General features: G+C 38.7%; 1 protein-coding gene across 9 annotated transcripts in view; it reads left to right on the top strand.

Annotated features, from left to right (window-relative positions):
* SOX6 (SRY-box transcription factor 6) overlaps window positions 1–15,465 on the top strand; it is a 385,626-nt gene that overhangs the window by 126,890 nt on the left and 243,271 nt on the right. For 4 of the 9 annotated variants that reach the window (XM_040557480.1, XM_040557482.1, XM_040557481.1 and 1 more), the window contains exon 1: window positions 6,603–6,741. The exons of the other annotated variants lie outside the window; for them this stretch is intronic. In XM_040557480.1, the coding sequence (XP_040413414.1) occupies window positions 6,665–6,741 (77 nt within the window). In that variant the 5' untranslated portion in view covers window positions 6,603–6,664. Of the gene's footprint in view, window positions 1–6,602; window positions 6,742–15,465 lie in introns of those variants that run through there. 9 annotated transcript variants of the gene reach the window in all.

Genomic DNA, 15,465 nt, shown 5'->3' on the forward strand with positions numbered 1-15,465 from the left:
CTGCAGAGGTCACATAAGATAGATTAGAATGGAATCAAAATATTTTTAGGACAGGTTGGAATTCTGAGAAGTAGTTAAGAAGGAGTTTTAAGGATGCGCATTTGAGATGTATGCTTCAGATCTACCACTTTGATTTATATCTCATGTCTAGTAAAAATATGCATATGGTGAATTATAGACTTTAATTCCTTGTCTGGTTTTCTGATATATATTAGGAGTGTGGAGCATGAAAAAATTTCATCTTCTCTAGATACTTATTGATGGAGTTATAACCCTTGTTTTCTTACTGTTCCTCTTTCCCATATAGTGTGTAATTATTTACACAAAGTAGGACTGGTAGCAATTTCTACAATTAACAATGAATAAACATTTATGTTTTATCTTAATTTACAACTTCTCAAAGCTCTCTTTGTTGTTTAAAATCTGCCTTTCTTGCCTTCCTTATAAACCTGTATTTGTTTTGTGTGTGTGGTTTTATTTGGAAATATTTGAGCATTGTGAGCAGTATTTTATGGAACTGTGCTATAAGGTTTCTTATATGTAGAATGAAATAGATGGTTTCTTTTTGTCTTGTGTTTTTCATTGTTGCTTATATATTCGTAGTCATATTTCGTTGTGGAATGTGAATGACCAATTTTCACAAATGGGCTGGATTAGCACACTGCTATTTGTATCCTTCTAGATCAAAATTTGGAATGTTTTTAATATTGAATTAATAACTGGTCATTTTAATAATGTTTCTGGCAAACATAGAGGAGGTGCTCTTCCCCACATCGTCTCACAGTATATTGCAAGGCAGGAACCACTTGTCTGCAACTTTTCAGTTGGTCTTGAATGCTAGTGTCTTGGTAGGTGCTGGGCAAAGGCTCGGTCCCTGGCAGACAAGTTAACCAGCCCCTCACTGCTCTGCACATAGCCTGGTCCCTGCGCTTGTTTCCCAAGTTCTGGCTTCCTTTTTCCCTTCCTTCCCACTCTCTAGGACCCAAAAACGTGGGGTGTGTGGACTTTGCACCAAGATGAGTGGGACTTCACATTGTGAAATACATTCTCTACTAGTTTTTTCTTGCCTTCCTCCAATCTGAATAACTGTAAATGATGTTCTCTGTTAATAAGTGTGTACTTTGTCTAAATTGCATTTATTTTTCTTTTGACGTGCATACCTTTTACTATTAATCACCCCCTTCTGCTCTTTACTGTACAATAAGACACTGTTGTGCTGATGGAACATATTTAATCTTCAGCATGTTGTATTTTAGTTCTATTGTTGCTTTCTCATTTCTTTATGGAAAACCTTTCTTTATTGGCTCTTAAATCATGGGTTAAGCCTTATTGAAAACATGTTCTGTATGTATTTCTTGCTAGAGAAAAAAGTTCCTTTGAGGTTATAGGCTAGGCTTATACAAATACTTTACTATACAGTAAAAATTCAGAGGTCTCATATATGTTATCTAAAGCTAGAAATATACCCAATTACTCAGCAACACATCATAAAAGAGATGCATACTATGTTCATGTCTGTCAGTGCCTTAAGTCATCACTCTACAGCCTTTTTTAAATTCTCTTTTTATTGAAACCAAGAAACAAAACAAAGACAAAAAAAGCAAAAACAACATCAATTAGATGTCAACATGACATCAAACAGCATAATATATCATAAAAATAAATGTATGATCTGGTGACTCGATGATTTCTGTCCATATGGCATTTACAGAGAGGTAAAGAAAAGGCAAATAGCTACACATCTGCATCGAGAAAAATATCCAATATAAAGCTGGCCATAGTGACAGCACTAGTAGACTCACAGCTGAGATTACCTGGAAATAAATAACATGCTGAAGGGGAATCCAGTTTCCAACAGGCTCACTCATGTATGCATCTACAGATTTGTACAGAGAGCAAAGTGCAGGCTATATATGTTTTTATAAAAAAAAAAAAAAATGTTTTAAGGATGGAGGTATTCTATTTGCTGGCAATAGGTCCAGGTTCACAGATGAGTGTGTAGTGCAACTGCACACAGAGGGATGCAAAAGTGCAATCAGGAAAAAAAAATGAAATCTTTGGATATAAATGTGACTATCTGTTGAAGCCGTAAAAATTAATACTGACTCCAAGCCTATTTCTACTAGTTGAAATACATATGAAAAAGCCTCTTTGTATAGGTGGTAAGTGCATAAAAACTCTCAGAATCAAGATAAGCCTCTAAAATAATAATCTGGGAATTCCATTCATTATTATGGTAAAGAACATCATAACTTTATGCGAAGTATGGAAGGGAGGGAGAGAGGTGAGGCTGTGAGGATGGGAACTAGACAAAGAAAACCCAGAAAGATCCAGAATCAAACACAGCTTCTGTTATTTGAGTTTGTTGTTCATTTTCAATGGAGGGATAACTGCAGCAGCTTGGCCTGAGCCACCTGACTTGACACTTCCCTTTTTAAGGAACTTGGATGTGTTTCACAGCTTACATCTGGAAAACGGGGTACAGGAGAAAACAACAAAACAAAACAACAACAACAAACACCAAAAAACCTCCCCTCCTCTGTACACATATGCACACACCACAGTGAAACATATACGTAGATGCATATATCTACCCACGGATGTTCACATGTGTATAATTCTAGTTCCACATGGGTTTTCTTTTCTTTTTGCTTTTAGGCTCAGCTCATGGTTCAAGTTCCTATCCTATCCAGATATTCAAGAAGCTCCCTTTTGGAATTTTATTCCTTTTCCCCACCTGAGTTGTCTTGTTTTACAGAGGTACCTGAGATCTCTTTTTGTTAATCTTATTACAAGCATAGCTGCAGGACTCGTAGAGTCGTAGATAAGTAACTCATTGGACCTGGGAAATGGAGCTTTTTGTGAGAGCAGGCAATAAGTAATGAACTCCTTATCTTATCAGTTAGATCAGTGATAACTTCAGTGAGACCACTTGGTAGATACTGTACATCGCACTGTATGGCCCATCTCAGGGTGGTAACAAAATGCATTTTTCCCAGGATGTGCAACTGGCTATATTATGGATGATAGAAAGGAGTAGGGCTCAGAACCTGCAGGGAGAAGCAGCTCCAGAAGGTAAAAGAGCAGTGCATTGAAACCTCAAAGGAAACTTAAGAAGGGATGGTGTGAGCAAGTGCATGTATGCATTTAAGTCTGAAGCCAGAAAACTATGAGGGCTATGTGGAACATTTCCTGGAGCTTACCACTAATAAACACGGCGGGATTGTCAGCCCTGCAGTGTCCATACCTTCCTTCTGGGCCTGTGCCAGTGTCCCAGCCATCAGCGAATGGTGCATTCTAGCCAGAGGATAGGAGCTCATGGCTGTACCCCCCTGCCCTTCCTTCAGTGCCATCCCAGCTCCCCGCTTGCTCCAGCTGAGGATGGGTGTATGCGTTTGAGTGCAGTGCCCCTGTGCTGCTTGGCTCGTGGGGTGGGAGGGGAGCTCCCATTTGTCCCTCTTGCTTCAGGCTGCGAAAGGCTAGCAATGGAAACTAACTTAATCATTTCACTTATTCATGGACTCGTTTATTCTGGGTGAACTAACAGTACACCACCTACTGCCATATCCCACGATGTGTTAAAATGGCACATGTAGAACACAATTTCAAATAACAACCAGTTCCTTTGTTTCCCTACGTTATCATGCTTTAATTGTAAAATATTTATTATTTTTTAAAATTGGGCTCATCTGCATCTCATACACAGAAAATCCCTTCCACTACCAAAACACTTTGGATATTGTGGGCCACATCCCAGAACCTTTAGTCAGCTGGCATCTCTTCATTTACTCTGTTAGGGTGTAGCTCAGTCCCTCTGTATTGAGCAAAACTGAAACGCAGGCTGTTCTGGCGTGGGTTGGCAGTGGTGATGCTATAGGCATTGTGCCAGTGGAGCATATAGCAGCACTGCACCATGACCTGTAAGGGCAGACCCCAGTACCCATGGAGGTCAGCAAGAATTCAGAATTTGCTGCTTCCTTCAAAAGTGCTCCCAGATTTCATTAGCGTGAATTCATCTCTCTTGAAATCATAAAATATTTAATCCTGTTGCTCTGGGCAGGACTTTTAAATCTAATACTTATATAAGTAAACTGTCCCCTCTAGTTTTTCATGTTTACTTACAATGCCACACTCTGGCAAGCTTATTGGTTACATGCAGGGTTTGTGCAGCCGTGAGCTGCTAGCGACGGGCTGGCACACTTGTATGGACTGACGTAACGTCAGTAGCGAGATGGGTTTTGTTTTGCCTGCTGCCTTGAGGGGAATTCCTGGAAAAGTTTTTTTTATATATTTGCTGCAAGTCACGGTAGCCAGTCTTGTAGGTGTTCAGTAATCAATGTGATATTTCTGTGTTTCGTTGTTTTCAGATTTTCACATATTTCATATTTTTGTGCACCAAGATGAAGGTTTGTGCTGATGACAGTATTTGAATAAAAGCATGGGTGGATTTTTATGATCGAAATGAGAAGATTTTTTTTTTTTAATTTGTTAACATTAGACAAGGACACGATTCCCAACTCTTTCAGGGATTTCAGGAAGTTGGCAGGAATGTGATCATAGTGGTACACCACTGTTACCTTCTGACAGCTTAATTAGCTTTATGCAAATATTTCTGTGAATTTTTGAGCAAACTGTATTGGAGGTGAAGATCTTACAGTGTGAACAGGAAAACTTTTTGGAAAGTGTTGATTTACCAGCACTTTGACCCCAAACTTCTAAAGCTAATTGTCTTTTTATTTTGCTTCGTAAACACGGGCATTTCACATAAGATCCGTAATAAGAGAGAACTTTGGCAAATACTGTGACCTTCAGTAAACTGTAGAAAGATACCTATTCTAATCAAAGGCAAAAGCCATGATCTTCCTTGTTGTAACTGACTGTTGACACAAGAAAGGCCAGGCAGATTGACATCCATCTCTATAGAAACCATTAACCAATGCCGGATAAATCCAGAGCATTGAATCCATATGCATGCTTGCTTTTATTATTCCTGACCTATTGGCAAACTTCTGTGTTTTGTGGGCTTTGTTTTAAAGGACGCTTTAAATTGCAGATAGTTATTATGTGATTTCATCGGTGAAATAAATAGTTTTGGTTGTCTAAATAAAGAAATCAGTATTATTTTGCATCTACTAAGCATTATTTGCTTAGGTGTGGCTTGGTTTGGGTCCAGATTAGCACACAATGAAGACTGTTACTTTAGCTGGGTGTAGGAAAATCAAGTAGTTTTGTTCATGTTTTCCAAATGATGTGCAAGTAATGTGTCATTTGAGTCTAACCGGCCTTTTACTGGCCTACGGTCCCTTTCTACTCTGCAAAGCATTAACAATTACTTCGTTGGCTGCAAAACCGTATGCTTTTAAGAGTCCCAGCGATGCCTGAAACTCATGTCAGTCATAACTTCAGAACAATTGCCAGCCCTGTAGCAAGACCAGGCACTGCTAGTCAAAGCTATAGCATACTGAACACTGTTTCCTTAACTTTCCCTTGCTGAAATCTTATTACTGGTTGTGGAGTACGAGGAAACAAAATGCTTTTCATTTCAGTGTGTGCTGTACATTTTCCAGTTGGGGTGACTAGAGCTGGCGAGGATGCCTATTTTTGGAAAGAGGAATTAAGATACTTCGGAGAAAGTAGCGCACTGTGTGCTGACATTCCAGATGTCCAAACTATAGTAGTACCAGCCCAAGTTTGTGAGTCTCTCATGCCAATGATGACCTCATGAGGTTCAGCCTGGAGAAATAGAGACATAGTTCTTCAACAATGTTCAAGAATGGCTCCTTCCTTTCATATTTCTATTCAGTGATCTCCAGTGTCCTTCTCTTTTCCTGTCTCTGACAAAATTAGCTCTTTATAATTAGCAATTGTTAGTTTTTTGGCTTGTCTTTTAGACTTTTCTCAGAGTCTCTTTCACCCAATCTCCGCATTGTATCCTCTCTCCCAAACAGAAAAACTTGTGATATTTTTCTCTTTGGCACTCCTGTCCTATCCTAGCTAGCTGTTTTAATGCGGACTGTGGGAGATTTTACACTTGATTTGTTGAATCTGAACTCTTTGCTGTAAACTCTCACCACACAGAAGAAACTATAAATGACAGAATGGACCTGGCCTGAATGGTGCTTTGTTTACTGTTTTCCTAAAAGGGGCCCCTCTATATTTCATCTGTCAAAGTTGCTTTTCTTTCTTTCAACAATGCTTGATTGTTTTCACAAAAATTCAGGTTCCATAGACAGGAGAATTCTGTATTATATTTTCCTGCCAAATTCCGATCTCTGTTTTCCTTCCCCTGTGCTCACAAAGGGCTCATAACTTACTGTCAACTGTGAGGCAAACCACAAAGCTCCACTGTTGCTCAGCAAATAGGCTCTATTGGATGATGGCTTGACTGGCTGTAAAGTTTGCTTAACTGTAGCAGCAGTGGCAGAAGGCATGTGGGGTACTGTATCTCCCAACAGGCCCCAGCGCCTTTCCTCCTCACTGTTGCTTTTATGTTTTTAACGACTTTAATTGTTGAACAAAGTTGACAGGGCTTTGTACAACAAATTAGATGTTGCTTATACGTATGGATAGATGTGGTAGCTTGGGAGCTGGCAAAGATTAACTCAGTGTGATTTCCTGACAGTGGCAGTGGTTCCTTCTGATTTGGGAAGGTGTCAGAGGTGTTATGCCATCAAACTCTGAAGTGCTGGCTGGTGTGGTAGGAGAAAGCAGGACAGAAGAGTGGAGGAACAGCCATTATATGTGAGTGCTCTGTGCAACTAGTTGTTGTATTTTTTTTTTTTTATTATTATTATTCCTATCACTTTAGCTTTTCTAACTGCAATTTTAAAACGAGTTATAATTTTTGAGTTAAAAATAACCTTCTCTGTTACGTTTAGAATCATATATACTTTCAGATGACAATGCAGAAAATTTATTTAGAGCAATGGCTTTATTTTCAGAAGTCAGTGATACTCGCTTACTATCCAAACCGTGTAATTTCTCCTTGCATGCAGCCTAAGACATTTGCAATAGGTACTGAGTAAACTATTGTTTTAATTGAATTAAACTGTGAAGGGAAATTATTCTTCATCAGTTTATAAATGAAAAAAATCGCCAGTAAGATGCATCTCTTGGGCTGATTTTCTACAGCAGATGCAGAGTGTTTTGTGTATTTCAAGTGAAGAATATTTCACTGCTAAACATATGTCTAATGTTAGCAAATACTCCATGGAGGCTGTATTGATAAGCTATTTGCTGGGCTTGTCTTCTCAGTGTATTTACAGAAAGGTCCTTGAAAATACTAAAATGAATAACTTTGCTGTCTGGGGATTTATTTATTTAGTATTTTAATTGTATATTGTAAAGATGGCAGTGCATTAAGACTACAGTAAACTTAGGTGTCTTTCTGAAGTGTTAAATAAGTGATAATATCTTTTTATTTGATGTTTTTCCCCTTGAATGAGAAAATTCAGAAGATGCATTCACATTTAGCACACAAACAAGTTGACAGTTTCCACTCAATTCCAGAAGTTATGCTGTTTGGTTAAAAATATGTTTTTGTTTTTTTTTGATGTTATTATCTGGTTCATATTTTTAAAGCCAAATTTGCATCCCTAGCCTCTTTCTGAACTTGTGTTTCATGTTGTGTTCATCCTGGCATGGGAGCTTTCAGTTTCACATCACTTTGATCACTATTTGCCAGTGCAGAAGTGCAGTCAGGTTTTGTAGGAATTCACTATTCAGTGTCAACAAACGTTTCTCCCAGCATTTACAGGCTGATTTAAGTAAACTGTAACTTGTGACACTATAGTAAACTGATAATGACTGAGCTGTGGAAATAAATACATCTTTATAAGTCTGCTTAGAGAAATAAATCATTGTAAGGAAAGATTTCTTTGTTTGCTAGTGAGAAGAGACTCATTCGGTTATGAACATGTTATGAACCTGATTTGAGATTCATCTTCTGCTGCAAGTTATGCCTCTCGTAAGGAACTGAGGAGGGCTGCAATTCAGGCTTGTGTGCTCTTGGCTTCCTTTGTTTCCTTGGGTTAATTCATTAAAGTCACCGTGTCTCGGTTTCTTCTTTTATGAAGTGCGAGTGCTGAGAGAGTTGGTTAGTAAAGGTGAAGATATTTTGAGATTTCTGGAACATGAGAAGTTGTGCTGATTGCCAAATATTAGACTGCTTCATCACCTTCTATGAAAAAATAACCAGGGTAGAGTCTCAAAGTAAGGGAACCTCTTCATGGAGGTGGCTGCTCTGGAGTGCCCCCCCTCTGCTGAAAAGTGGAGAGGGCTCACCCCAGACTTGCCCCTGGGGCTGCCCCATGCCTCCCTGCTGGCTCCAGTTTCTTCCCCGGTGCTGACAGAGCCTTTCCCTGCCCAAAACAGCTCCCAAAACCTCAATGACCAAAAATGATTCAGCAGAAAAAAACTGAAAGAGCCTTTGCTTTCTCCCTTTTTGCACTCTGTTTTAGCCTTCACAGAGGTAGGGTGAGGGGCACCTTCTGGTCCTGCCAGCTCAGCCCTGCTCTGTGTAGTGTTAATGTCCCGGAGGGGCTTCCAGAGTGGTTGCACGCTGCGGACTGATGTGGTCGGGTATAATTAGCGCAGAGCCTGTGCCTGCTGTGCTGGGGGTCTTCTGTATTTGGATGGCCCCGTCCCGTTTGCGACCTCGCTCCACAGGAGCTGCTGGACTGCGGTGCTCTGCCAAGTAGAAACATATGAATTCACGCTCAAATTAAAACCTAAAATCGGTTTCATTTCTGTAGTTTATGTTTAGTTCTCCCCAGAATTATCTGATATCAGCACACATGCCAGTTGGAGAAATAAGTTTTGTTAATTTTTTTGAAAGCGTTTTGTCTGTGTAAGTGAAGAGAGCATGTTTATTTGAATCAGTTAAAGAGGAATAGATTGGAAAAGTACAGAGAAATACATACAGTCTGCTAGTGTTCAGAGTATACCTTACCACTTCTTGCATTTATCTTTGAGTGGTTTGAAGAGTATTATCATGTCATATGATCCATGGTAATAAAGTAATAATAGTCAGTTTTTCACTGAAAACACAGAAATTTCATATTGCAATAGGACCCAGTTGAATTTTTCTATGCCAAGAAAAGTTGTTAAGGCTGTATCTTTAGCTGAATAGAGGATTCAATTAACTTCAGTACAGCTGCTCTGATTTACAGTGTCTGAGGATCTGGCCTGTACTTGAAAGTCTGCAACAACTCTGTCTGTGTCATAATTCCTAGATTAAAAGATCAATTTCTTTTCAATTCTGTTCCTATTTGGTTTAAAACCACAGACATTGGACTGTTTCGTTGGTGGTTCATGGTAAGGATGTTAGATGTACCAGCCAAATATGTCTGTAAAGCTATATGTTCAGCATGGCAATGCTTTTGAAATGGATAATAGAGCTCTCAATAAATGTCCATGAGAAAACGAAACTGTTAGATTTGTTATTAGAATAGGCTGCACATATTTTGTGCTGTTTGCATGCCTATTATAAATTATTACCAATAAACACAAGAGGGAAACCATTACAAAATATAGCCCTGAGCAAAAATTGACACTGTTTGAGAAGACAAGACTTTTTTACACAGGCAGATCATACGTTTTATCCTTAAAATATAGGGGAAAATGGGTCAAAGATGAAAACCACAACAGAGCTGTGTATTTCAATAGTAAACATACTGCATCACAAGTTATGATAGAAAATTTCAGTGTTTCAGCTAAACTCAGTTCTAAGAGAGCTAATTGAATTTAAACACTAATGATAAAAATGTTATTGTGTTGCTCACTGACAGTATTTTAGGTTTTCATTTTAGACATTATTTATTTATTATTTTTCTAATTACCTGGTAACAGTTTCATTTAATTAGGTCTTTGGTTCATGTGCTGGTTTTTGGTTTTCTTTGTATTTTGATAGTTGTGCTTCATGATGTTCTTTGGTGCACTCAGAAATATTAAAGTGGAACTTTGAGCACTTGGAAATGTGGAGCAATCCAGAGCTTGGTCACTCTTCACCTTTACCCTTGTGACAGATTTTGCTTTGGATGTTTCCTTCTACTTGCTACAGATCAGGTGCTGTATGCCATAATCTTCCCTGAAAATTAGGTGATTGGGGGTCCTCAGTTATTGCAAATTATTTCTTCGTAACAATTTTGTGGCACTTTGCAGAGCTGACATCAGAAGACAGGGAAATTTTGTAACTTCCTTTGCAGTTGATGCAGCTTCAGAGCACTGGAGGCAGAGACTGCACACTCTGCTTGCTCTCTCCAAGCTGAATGGGCATGCTGAGTGGGGTTTACCTGTGACAATTTTTAATGTTCTCTGCTTCTTGTCAGTGCCTGTCCAAGTACTTTAATGAAGCCCTTAAAAAAAAACAACCGACCGACCAACCAACCAAAAAAAAAAAACACAAAAACCACCACCACCAAAAAAACTTCTTAGGGAAACTGCTCAATATTAAACTACGGTTATTTATTTATTTATTTATTTTTACTAAATGGTCTTTTCTTTTTTTACTATTTTTATTTTTTTTTTAACCAGGATCTGAAATTTTGGGTCATGGTCTGAAATTTTGGGTAGACTTGTGTGGTGCCAGCAGTCAGACTCATTGATCCTTATGGGTCCGTTCCAGCTTGGGATATTCTATGATTCTATGAAATAATGATGAAAATACTTCAAATTGTTAGTTCAGCATGTCATACTAAGAATGTGACTATGAATAATGATCTCTTAGTTTTATGTTTACCTGTTTGTTTGTTTTAGAAAGAGATTTCATCTGTGGACCTTGGGAAAGGATAGGATGTTCAAAGTCTCAATACATTGAACTTCAAATCATTTGAACTTCCTAATGGCAACTGATTAGCTTGAATAATAAAGGATGTAATATTTGTTTTATTTTATTTGAAACTTTAAACTGTTCCAATTATTTATCTTTTGTCTTTTCATACTGAAGTAAATTCACACAACAAAGGAGCATCCCACCTACTCTCTCTCACTAAAACTTTGGGCAGCCAAAGCAGTGGAGGGCTTGGGGAGAGAAAGAGAGAACTTGTCACGTTGCTGTTCTTGGCCACAATGCCTATCAGACATGGGTATTTTTGAAATATTTCCCGGGTAGTTTTAGCTAGGCATGGCATCCCCTATAATCTTCCAAATAGTATGCTGATTCAGCTACCTTGTCCTTTATCCCAGTAGTAGCTGCAGCTCACTGGTACATGAGGTGGTTCCCGTAGAGGGTCTGTAAATGCATTTTAGGGTTCCCATTGTGTGCATACCTGAGAGTCAAATTGTATAAGCCTTAGTTCAGAAAAACAAAGAAATACTGTGCACAATGCTGCCTTGTAAAAATCTGTTTGTAAGGACTCAGTCAAAAATCGCCACTTCTCAAAGCCGCAGAAAGGAAGCAGGGCATTTTGACTAGTTTTATTTTATGTGATCAAAATGCCTGTCCCTTCAAAATTTTCAGTGGTCTCTGCTACCTTTCTCCTTTCCTCCATTCCCACTGACCCATACCCTGATCCTTGCTCCTGTATTTGCCATGTAGCCCCTTGCAAACAGTGCCACAATTAGGAGTGTCAGCTAGGGTGTTACCCTTACTCGACTGTGGTGGAAGAGAAGGTGTGGTGTTGTACGGTGTAGTGTAGTGCACAAAGGTAAGGAGCGATGGTCAAAGCCCTGCTCAGGTTTTAGCTGGAAAGCCCAGCCCTTTGGTACTGATGGGCCAAGAGCCTTACAGCAGCTGAGCTCCTGAGGACACAATGCTTGTGACCAGATGTAGGAGGTGCTCCCAGTTGCATGGAGCCCGTGCCTTATATTTGAGCAGTCACTGTGCCTTTGTTACCCACAAGGGTTAGGATTACATCTGGTGCTGGTGCAGTTAGGCGGGGTGGAAAAAAGCTGCTTGTCCCTTACTGCCATTCTTGAGTATTCCTTCAGAGAAAAAACAACATCTGACCTGGAGTGTTGGCTTTGTGCATTTTGCTTTTCTCTGTTCTTTTGTAACTACTCCAGTGCTGGTGGAACTTCAAGAAGTATGAGAAGGTGATGTGCATTTGCATCAATAAATGCACGGAACTTTGTGTATATGCTCCCAGTGACTGGAATATTGATACAGAAAAATATAATCCAAGATATCACTCTGTAATGCAAGTTTTTTCGATGAGAATTTAAGTTTAATTTCATTTCCATGATCCAGATGGCAATATTTTTCAAGTTTATATCCTACCTTGGACACTCTTTTATATTTTATAGGATGCCCAGAGCTACTGTAGACATAAAACACAGTTTCTGGTTATGAGATCTCTGCATTACCAAAATGTAAATTTCACTCCTGAATATGTAGGCCACTTGCTGAATAACCTAAAGAAATCTATGGTGGAAATGCTAGTTCTTGTGTATTCAGATTACCCCCTTCAAAACTTTTCCTTGGGTTTTAATATCCTGAGAGTCACAGTTCTGAGGCAGTCTGCAGCTCAAACTTCAGTTTCAGTTCTTAGGGTGAAATCATTTAAATAAATAAATAAAAGTGGCATGTCATTTATTGTTTGTGCCGAAGTACGCCATGTGCCAATTGGGATTAACTTTTATGAACCCTCATATGTGTGAGCTTATAACCATGGTGCAGCTACATGCTTATCCATAGTATCTGCAATGACACTTGCAGTACTTGAAATGTGCACAGGTACCATCCTAGCACTGCTCTGACCCACGTTTATTTTTAGTATGTTATGAATCACCTTCCTTAGCTGTTTTTCTTTTCCACTTAATGAAAGGCATATAAATCTTATTGCCAAATAACCTTAGGATATTTGATAGTAAAAATAAAATCCCTCCTACTTTTCTTTGTGAATAGCCAGATGGATGTGTTTACCCTTTAGAGAAATTTAGACTTGATATTTTTGTTACGTTTTGTTTTCTTCCTGGTAATTATGTTGGCACTTTGCTGATCCCTGGTTGTGCATTATTACAATGGAAGGTGACAATTTGATTGTCTTCAGTTGGAGAAACAAGTAATTTTGTATTCACCAAGCTGTCAGGTAACACTACCTCGCAGTACTAAGAGCTCCTGGCAATGTGGTTTGGCACCTATGTTTAACTGCTTTGATGCTTGCGTAACCTCTACTGAATCAGAAATAGTTTGCCTGCTAGAAATGTTTTTAGGCTTGTAGTGTAAGGTTTTGATTAAAAAGACAATCCGTAACTGAACTGCAGAGCCATTGTTTCACGTTATGTGGAGATGCTAATTAGGTGGTTTAGTGCAACTGGTTACAGGTGAGGCTGAAACTGAGACCCTGCTCTGCGGCATGCCGAGGTGCTCTGTTTGGCAGAGCAACTAGCATCAAGAAGTGCTGACTTAGATCAGGTGTCTCACTTATGCTGAGCTGTGCAGAGAAATGGCATGTGACCTGTTGTTTTTGCACCTGTAGCATTGTAAATTTAGCGTGAGTTAATGAGTTACATCACGTGGCATCTTGAAAACAAACTGGAGGAAGGACAAAATGTAATAACACTGTGTTTTAGCAGTGGAGTTGGTATCTCGCAGAACACTGCAAGGATTTAATGAACCTTTCAGGATCTCTTTGCCCACCAGGTTGAAGTTGGGTCAAGAGGATTTTGAGTTAGTAGAACAAGTTCTAACTGGCTTTATTAGAGAAAAAATACATCTAGTCTTCTGGATACACTCTAAGCTCAAAGTCTAAACATGCTAAAATAAATTCTTGTTAGTATTTTTAGGCATCCTTTATCAAAACCATTTATATAATCATTCAGTTAAACAATTAAGTCATTCTATTCCATAAAAATATGTGAACTAATGCTTATTTATAGCAACCATTGTTTTTTAATTTTATTGTTAATGATTGCTTTTATTTATATTGTATTTTCTGTTTCTTGCTGCCTAAAACAACAAATCCTAGTAAGTTGCTGATGGATAAATTCTTGGCATGTTCCCTCTTGTTCCCATAGTTATTGGTAAAGATAGCTGGAAGTCAGTAAGGCCTTTTTTCTTTTTCTTTTTCTTTTTCTTTTTCCAACAGTAAGAAATTGGATAGCCAAAGACACATGGTGTAGTCATAGGACTTTAAAGGCAGTCGTCACTGAGAGGCTAATACCAGCCAATTAAACAGAGGTGGTTACGTGATGTAACATTATCAGGAGAAACAATTCATGAGTCAAAGCATTCCAGGGCATATGAGCTCCAGTCCAAAGAACAGTCTCAAGCTGTTTAAATAAAGTGACAGCAATATTGTCAGCTAAATATAAACTATAGAAAATATTAACTTCAGTGACTGGAGATGAGCACAGCCCAGGTGCTAAGTGATTATTCTTTCACTGCCCTTTACTACATTCAGTGTGAGTTCACCTTTGGCATATTTAGTGAGAACTTCTGGCAGTGAGTAGAGAGAATGGAACAGTTAACCTACTAGAAAGGTAGGTTTATTTTTAGTATTTTATGACTCCATGTAAACAGTTTGGATTTTCACTGAAAAGTCATCAGGGGCTGCAAAGCTGTTTTGCTGCATCCTTTTTCATGTTTTCAGCAACTGGATGAATAGTTAGGAACTGGTTCCCTAACCCTAATATTTTATTGTGGCTGCATAACTGCAGAAACTTGCTTTAATGGTAGAATGTAAGAGAAAGGCTTTCCAAAAAAGTTCTAGGGAGCTGTTTAGCTCTCACATTGTTTGTGAGAAGAAATACCATGAAACATTGGTATTGTGAGCTCTGTGTGCTTTAAGGAAGTTTGAACCTGATGTCAAACTTTATGATTTGGATTCATATCTATTAACAGAAGTGTAATTTGTCCGGTTTGGAAAACCGAATGCAAGAATAGCTGTGTGTATATCTTGAAAGCTGTGGGTGTATTGGTTAGCTTGATGCTCATCTCAGCTAGAGATTTGGGTGCCCAGTTAACATACTGCTGTCATTTCTTTATCATATTTGCTTCCATTTTCTCATCCTTCTGTTTCCAAGCTGATTCCTAGAATAACGTTTCTTATGACTACCTTAAACTCTCTAACACTGAAGCATTGTATATGAACGATATGCAACTAATCCTTGCAGTGTTCCAGCAAAATGAAGCCTAGGAAGAGCTGGAGGGAGATGAGATGACTTGCCTAAGGCTTTGCTGTGACTCCAAACCAGGAACAGAAATTGGGAGGCTTTTTTTCCCATTGCCGTGTTGTCAGTTTATGCAAATTTTGTCTGCAGAGATTCATGTAAGGATATAGGGCCCCAGGAGAATGGAATCTTTTACTAGCTATTCGTTTCTGTTACTAAAGCGCCTTGAAATCAGATATGAGATTTCATAATTTTAGGAAATAACTGTTTATTCTAAAATGGCAGACAGATTACAGCATTAGATTTACAGTGCATTATGTTACTGAGTTATGTCTACGTAACATTGTTTTTCAGAGGCCAAGCTACAAAATCTTTGGCTACTGGCAAAGCATTTTCATTTTTCTTTAAGTCAAT

Source organism: Cygnus olor, chromosome 5, assembly GCF_009769625.2.
Source record: "Cygnus olor isolate bCygOlo1 chromosome 5, bCygOlo1.pri.v2, whole genome shotgun sequence".
NCBI classification, from domain to species: Eukaryota; Metazoa; Chordata; class Aves; order Anseriformes; family Anatidae; genus Cygnus; species Cygnus olor.